The sequence below is a fragment of the Meriones unguiculatus genome, chromosome 4 (assembly GCF_030254825.1).
Source record: "Meriones unguiculatus strain TT.TT164.6M chromosome 4, Bangor_MerUng_6.1, whole genome shotgun sequence".
Lineage (NCBI taxonomy): Eukaryota > Metazoa > Chordata > Mammalia > Rodentia > Muridae > Meriones > Meriones unguiculatus.
This window is the reverse complement of record NC_083352.1, coordinates 96,405,654-96,413,644: the sequence shown is the minus strand read 5'-3', so window position 1 is coordinate 96,413,644 and position 7,991 is coordinate 96,405,654. Positions and strand designations below refer to the sequence as shown.

At 49.7% G+C, this 7,991-nt stretch overlaps 1 protein-coding gene across 9 annotated transcripts in view; it reads right to left on the bottom strand.

The window, feature by feature from the left end:
- Positions 1-1,690: 1,690 nt before the first annotated feature.
- The window catches only part of Git2 (GIT ArfGAP 2), a 48,637-nt gene continuing 42,336 nt past the window's right edge, over positions 1,691-7,991 (bottom strand). For all 9 annotated transcript variants that reach the window (XM_021634722.2, XM_021634718.2, XM_021634719.2 and 6 more), the window contains 4 exons: positions 7,751-7,833; positions 7,069-7,257; positions 5,181-5,244; positions 1,691-4,470 (listed from right to left, as the gene is read on the bottom strand). In XM_021634722.2, coding sequence (XP_021490397.1) covers positions 4,258-4,470; positions 5,181-5,244; positions 7,069-7,257; positions 7,751-7,833 — 549 coding nt within the window. In that variant the 3' untranslated portion in view covers positions 1,691-4,257. The remainder of the gene's footprint in view (positions 4,471-5,180; positions 5,245-7,068; positions 7,258-7,750; positions 7,834-7,991) is intronic.

Sequence of the window (7,991 nt, the reverse complement as noted above, 5' to 3'; positions counted from 1 at the left end):
CCAGGGCTTCGTAAGGCTTGGCAAGCACTCCCAATCAAGCTCCACCCCCACGCAGTTTTCCTCATCTTGGGTATTTGTCTATACTTTTTCACAGAGAAAGAACAGCAGCAGCCTTTGGAATGAAAGGGAATGTTACTTTATGAACAGGGCTGATGAGGTGGCGCAGCATTGAGTAGCGCTTGCTGCCGAGCCTGAGTGCCAAGTTCAACCTTGGGGACCCCCCGAGGACTGACTCCTGCACGCTGTCCTCTGCTTTCCACATGCCCCCTCCACGCATACGCAGTAAATAAAAATGTAATAAATGTAAAAGATACTGTAAAAGGCAAACGCTAGAGATAATTAAAGTCGTAAGGTGTGAACCAAACCCTACTCTTGATGGCATGCCCCTAGCAGGGAAAAGTCAAGGCTGTGGGAGTGTGGGAGTCTCTTGCCAGGACCAGGCTCTGCCTCTGAGCACCAGGACGGACGACATGGGGTATTCTAAATGGCAGTCTGTAATGCTAGCCTCGGTTACAGGAGCTGCCAGACTGCTCTCCTTCCTCAGGCTGGGCGGGTCGGCCTCCTTGCGTGCTGCTTTCTTCTCCTGTCAAATGGAAACCACCCTTCCTCCATGGGTTACAGTGAAGACGCAAGGGGTCTTTTATTATGTGCATGTCTGTGGGTCACACACACCACGGTGCATCTGTGGAGGTAGAGGGGCGCTCACAGAAGTTGATTTTCTCCACCGTGTGGGTTCTGGCACCAAAGTCAGGTTGTCGGGCTTGGAGGCAAGTGCCTTTACTGGCTAAGCCATCTCACCAGCACTCTGAAGAGGGGATGCATGTGAAGAACTGCGGGTGCCTGACGGTCAGCTGGAAGCATAACATCACGCTCAAGAGCTGCACACGTGTGTGCGGCATGGACCTGGGGGTGTCTGCAGCAGCAGCCTCAGGCAACCACACAGCCAAGTCAGGGACCACGACGGGTCTGTGATGGGCTCAGCAGCTCTGCAGGGCTTCTTGGGAACCTGGCCCGGGAAGCATTCAGGGTGTGAGCAGTTCTGGGCTGGGGGTTGTAGGCCCTCCCTGGCAAGCAGGGCCACACAGGGCATGACATTCCACCTTCCTCAGACTTCATTTGGAAAGGCCTGGAATTGGTCGTTTCTGTCCCCTCCTCCTTCCATCTGGAAGTAGCACGTCACCTCCCAGGACATGCTGGTGGGACTGTAAGTGACCCTGAGAAACCCAGGTGCACAGTCCCCATGCACCCCTGCACAATGCTCTATTTCTGAAGGAAAAGCAGACTGCTGGCCCTCAGAGTGAGCTAACTCTATTGCCTCACTGCCTGTTTGGAAAGGTGAGAGCATGCGCATGGGGTTGACCTAAAAATGAAAGGGGTAAGTGTCCCAGGAGAAACGCAGGGCTAACAGCTCTAACAGCTCGGGATGATGGCACATGCCTCAAATTCCTGCTCAGGAAGCAGAGGCAGGGGGATGACAGCTTAAGGTATGCCTGAGCTGCATGAGACCCTGCACAAATACAAAACAAACAGTTTGTATACTCAACATAGGAAGGAAGACTAAGGTGGGGGTCCCAGGAGAGCGAGGTCGAAAACACACCTCCCCTTAAAGACACAGTGATATGGGACTCGCCCCAACCCCACCCCATGTCTGGAGAGGTCCACCAGCTGGAGGGAGGCACATGATCACAGATACTTCAAGAGACTGTTTATTGCATGACTGGCAGGCACAAATTCCAGAACGATTTTACACAAGGGGACAGTAACTCCAGGAACAGAATGTTTAATGACAATGAGAAACAAGTACAGGAGAGTAAGCAGCTCGGGTTAACAACTGGGATGAGATGCAGCATTTGTTTTGTAAAAGCATGGGCTATATCCAACTAGGACAAGGAAGGAAAGGAAATGGGACTATACGAGGCTCACGGGAGCCGTGGAGGACCAAAATGTGCTTCCAATGAGGGTCACTGGAGTCAGGGTAGAACCCTGACACTGTGATTATAGTCCCAATGGCATACAACACTGGACTTAGTCTTTGGCAAGTAAGAACCATCGTGCTGAGGCCACGGGGGCTTCTGCAAATGGAGCTTGGGGCAGGGTCTGCTCATCAATTGTACCTTCATCTTCTCAGTCTCCGGAAGTGAGGTACACAGGCACGAAGGCAGAATGCCAGGGAAGAAGGAACAGAGCAGCCTGAGGGGAGACAGAGCTGCCTTGCGCAGGCAATGGGACCCACATGCAAGAATGACCAGGACAAGCATTGAGACAAGATGCGTTTGCCTATAGGAACAGTATATTCTGACCCCAGGTCTCCTGAGGGACTCTGGGTGGCACCTCCTGCTATTTCCTCAACTTCTACCAGGGAGCTTTAGCCTGAGGAGGACACAGAACTGACTGCGAGCTCTGGTTCTTGAGGGCATCTGGAAATGCTGCACTGGCCCCATGTTCCTTGATTTTCTATAGACAGTGTCCTCTGTGGCATGTCCTTGCCTTTTCACAGAGACACTGTTCCATCGGACAAACAATTCTCTTCCTAGAATTCTCTTCCTAGAATTCCCAGGCCCATATACCCTGGGGATCATGGGAACCATGGATTGGAACCAGAAGGGCAGTACAGTCCTTGAAGCAGGCAGAAAGCTTGTAAAAAAACAATACCTGAGCTCAAACTAGCAGGCCCCTTTCTATGCACTCCTGGGTATCCCACAGGTTGTCTGGCTAGATAAGTGCCTCGGGAGAGCTGCTCCTTCCCCAGACCACACCATTTGAGGCAACCTGACCTGGTGCACCTGACTCTGTAGTGGTGCTGTTTCCAGGACAGAATTTGGCCAAGCCACAATGGTGATGAGTCAGGCTCAGCACACAGTGAGGTGACCTCCACTTTGATCATTCCCACAGAACATATGGGGAAGAGACTGGTGGTGACTTCATAGCAGCTGACTGCTGCCTTCCATGGCTGGCTCAAAGGCTGCTTCTGATGGCCAGCAATGACAGCCCTCATGTTGCAGTTTACAGACCCTAGAATGTCTGTGTTGACTGTCCACATGGTGTAAAATAACCCAAATTCCTGTTATCTTGAAAAACCAAAGGTCTGGCAAACACAGGTCCACAGCAATGTGAGAGGAGCAACCGAGAGAAGAGCTGCTGTCCTTGCCGGAGGGGCACGCTCTCCAGATGCCCCGGGCTCTGCTGTGCAACTGGCTGGCTTCACAGCTGCACTGCCTGCTCTCAGGTCAGGGCCTGAGCTCTACCCAGAACAAGACAGGTGTGGAATGCTGGGACAGGAATGGACCAGAAAGAGCTCTAAGTACTGTAACACCAGTGCTGCCACGGCCTGGATGTCAACCTCTGCCCCTGCAGAGCTTTGGGAGAGCTGCAGCCAGCCACAGCACGCTGGGAGCTCAAAGTACCAGGGAGGTGTGGGGGAAACGGAGACGGCTGCTTCTTACTTGGGAAGATATCCTTCCAGAGGAGACATTCGAAGCTGTAAAGGGTGAAAAGATGAAGGGCGCACCGTGCTGTCCACCACGGCAGGGGCGTCAGCAACAGCCTGCGAGAATTGTGGTTCTGAGTGACTGTCTGGCTGGGGGAAGCGGCCCTTCACAAGGGGTGGCGCTCCTGCCCTGAACAGGATGTAGAGCGTGGATTCATAACTACTTTTCTGGACATTATGGAGACTTCAGTATGATGGTAAAATCTTTATAGGTAGAAAATCAAGATAAAAATATTAAATAACACAACACAACATGGTACAAAAGTTAGAAGTGGGTTACTTCCTTGTCCCTCCTGAGAGGTGAGCTCTCTTTAGGGAGCGGCAAGGACGCACTCTCCACGCACATTCCGAGAGTTCACGCTCGGAAGGAGCAAACACTGCTGAATTTTTTTTTTTAAACCCAACTCTCTTATCTCTTAAGAAAATGTTTTACTAAAAATATCAATTATAGTTTTAGCCATGGGTAGAGAGTTTTAAAGGATAGAAAAGTTTTAACAAACTGAACAATTACTTTTAAACATATCTGATAATGACCTAAGCACTTGGTGACAAAACAATGGAACAGAGCTAAGCGGCAAACAGGCACAAATAAGGCAATGGTTAAATTACAGTCGAAAATCTGTTAGAAAACATGCAAAAATAATACTGAGTTTTCCTTTTAAAAAGTTTTACGTCATCATTAAACGTGTCTGTAAAAATCTGAAGAGTTCACATCTAAACTGAAGCTGGACTCTCAGAAACCTAGAAAACAGAAGACAGCGCCCTGCAGTTCAGTTGTTGTTCTCTTTGGTGGTGATCGTAACCAGCTGTTTGGCGGCCTTGGCGATATCATAGGCACACTGGATGACCTGCTGAGTGACCAGCTGCACATCCGTGGGCAAGCTCGAGTCTCCTGGAAGGGCCTTTCTGCACTCCGACTGGAGTCGATAGGCACTGGACGTCAGTAACCGGAGGGAAGTCCTCACCGTGTCAGACTTGGGTTTCTAAAATCAAAAGTACAGCTGTTTACTGTGGGCTGCAGGGGAAATCCAGCAGCAAGGAGGAAGCCTGCTCTGAGAGTTGCGTGAGTTGTTCCCTAAAGTCCAATTGTTTTCAGTTGGGTATTATTTTATTTATTTATTTTTGGTTTTTCCAGACAGGGTTTCTGTGTGTAGCCCTGGCTATCCTGGAACTCAGTCTATAGACCAGGCTGTCTTTGAACTCACAGAGATCTGCCTGCCTCTGCCTCCTGAATGCTGGGATTAAAGGCGTGTGCCACCGCTGCCTGGCCAATTGGGTATTTTAAACATTACCAGCTCTACAGCCTATGGCCTAAAGAGAATGAAATGCTCTGCATTTGAGGGATTTTAGTAGTATACACTAGTTCTAGGTATCACGTAGGTGATATAGCCTGAACTTTATTGCTTTGCCTTGCGGCACTGACTTAAATATCGACGTCTTATTAAAACTCATATTCATGCACAGTGAAAACATCTCAAAGACCTATAAGATGACATTTTTAAAAACAATGTGCTACAAAAACATAAGGAACAGGTTACAGGCTGTCTGTAAAACTCTATGGTAGAGGTTGGTCTAGCATGCACAGGGCCCTGGTTTCAACCCAGTGCCTCGCTCCTCACCTAAGCTAACATAAAGGTCAGAAAGCAATGCTGAGAAGCTCACTTGAAGAGAGTGAGTGGGAATCTCGACTTACCTTGGGGAACAAGGCAGCCATCTCGGTCACCGCAGCGTGTGTCCTCTCTGAGCAGGGGATATAGCTGTGAGATATTGGAGAGGTCATTAAAAAACAGCTCAGATGACTCAGAGGGAGAATCCTCAGAGGCCGGTCAGATTCCATTTATTTCCTGTTAATGAATAGGCTAAGGCTGTGGCCTGCTCTGTGTGCCCACATGAGAGCAGGCACATAGCTACAGAACAGGCTCCCCATCCTTTCATGAACACTCCTGCACCCTGAGAAGAACAGTCCCAGGCCTGAGATCTAGTGTATGATCTGGGCGACAGAGGTGAGGACAGCCACAGCTCATTTACATCTCATGTCTACCTTCCTGATGTCTAGAAAGAAGAGCAAGGTGAAAAGTAAAGGACTGGAAGGCACACAGCTGCATCATTCAGATGCTCCCAGCAGCAATGGGGGAACTGCTTCACATCTGTGTCTAGAAACGGCCTCTTCCACACAGGCATGGCAGCTGACTTGTGATGAGAAAGGGAAGAGCCAAGACCCTAGCTTTATGCAGGATTCTTTAGCACGCTGACAAAGCATGCTAAAGAATGGGGTCGCACTTGGCACACTGTGCCAGGTCTGCAGCCTGAGGACTGCTTGTACAAGGTGTAGAGGGACAAACAAACGTTGCCACCACGCCTTGGTTGTATGCAGGACTGCCCCACTGCCTGGGAGGGACATGGGCACAGGAAAGTACATTTGGAGGTACCTTCTGCAAGGAAACACTGCCAAGACTTTGAAGGTTTGGTTGACAAAGCTGTTTCTAAACATCGCAGACTCAAAGCCTCAAGTAACAATCTTTCCCTGTTTTGTTTTTTTTTTTTAAATCATACAATTGACTTTTGAATAAAGTCTATCAAAAGCCATTTCTATTTCTAATTTTGTATTACTTTGTGTCTCTGTGTGAGTGATAGAGAGGAGAGAGATGACAGAGACATGGCCATGAGCAAGCGAGGCTGCAGGAGGGCTGGGGGCAGGGGGAGACTTGCTGGACTCAGGGAACTAGAACCAAGACAGAAGTGCAGGCACACCTAGGTAAACTTAAGTGACAGATCCTGATGAAAAGGAAGCAGAAGGGGTGAGGCTCCCATAGCACAGCCCCATATCCCAAAGGAAAGTACAGAACCCCAAACAGTTAATAAAAAGGCCAACTCTAGTTTCAAATCAGAAGCATAAGCCAATGATTTTAAAATCTCATTTTCTCCTGGTCTTCAAAAGAAAGATTTCTTCCCAAATTGAAGCAAATCCACCTTGCAAGCTTGGAGGCCTGAAATGGCTGCAGGCACATATCTACCACCATCAGAGAGGGATCTACATCAGTGTGAAGCACCAGCAGTGTTTACCTGTGTAAGGAATTGAGCACAGGGCATCCAACAGACTGGGAGCACTCAGGGAGTGGCTCTTGTTTAAGACTCCCTTATCTCTCTCACACAGTGCTGTGGAAGTTGGGGCGCTGTGCTGCTCTATGTCAAGTTAACATGTGTAGCTATGTGTGCACAGAGAAACCAGGCAGCTCTAGAGTGGCCTCCCCTAAGGACACCTTGTCTGGAAACCGTGTCCTAAAGACTCTTGGGAGCAGCAGTGGCCAGAAGATTCACCAGCAGTTGTGAGATGGCTTCTTCACAACTGAAGAACCTCACCCCAGGGAAGCTGCTGTCCCAGTACACCGTACTTTAACTTCTAGATGTATTTATTTTCAGATTACTTTGTAACATGATGAAAGCAATAAAAATACCACACTTAAAACCCCCAAACTCAGGACGTATGGGTGGTGCCTAAGTTTCCAACCACCCTGAAGTCACAATGGAACTCAAGCAGGCCCTGCCGGTATGGACATCTGCTCCCAGACAGCAGCCCGCACCTGTCATGCTTGCTCTCCTGGGCTGCTCTTAGGAGCTCCTGGATGTTTTTGGTGATCTGTTCGGTCTTCCGGATGACATCTTCTGTGCTGGGGAGGGTGGTGCTGGGGATCATGTGCGTCTCTGCTGTGTCTGGCAATGAGCCATCACCTTGCCACAGCATACTCCTTTGCCGTCCCTTCCGGTTTGACCTGTGGATAGTTACGAACAGCTAAGCATGGCCAGCACTCATGAGTGGTTGCTGCTCCTACGACTCACATTTCTGGCACTGAAGCAGACTGTTCCTGTGGTCTCCTTTATCCTGTTTAGCAGGAGGACTCACGAGCTCTGCTTATCAACCAGCACCTATGGCCACACTAAGACCTTTTCATTCTGTCCTGGGCTGGAGGTGAGGGCTGCTGTAGACAGGGTGAAGAAGGGAGATGGAGGAAGTAACAGACGGAGGGTGCAGCTACCTACAGCCACCCCCTACAGGCTCGACAGGGGCACAACACTGCTGTAGCCCAGCAGGTGCTACACAGCCGACAGCGCTGAGGTGCCATGTGAGTGCAGAAGACACACAGTGTGTGATGCCAGAGAGCTAGGCCAGCTCAAGCCCTGAATGGTCTTTGGACACAGGGTGAAGGTGGACAGCCTGTCCTGTCTGCACTAACAGCCAACTCCCTCACTCTCCTGTGCACATACACCATGTCATCTGGCTCAGTATCATAGGCAGTGTTGTCATAATCGCTCTCCGGTGTGCTGTTCTGCTTCTCCAGCCTGGAGGCCTAAAAAAACAGAAGGGACCCCATTAGTTTTGAGCATTGTGGCCTTCCTCAGTCTTCCCAGGGAAGTGTTCCTGCCAAGCTATGTTACCTTCATACCCAGAGCTCATTTGGGACAGGAGCCAGCCTTTTACTGGAAATCTAGTAAAAGATGAGTGAAT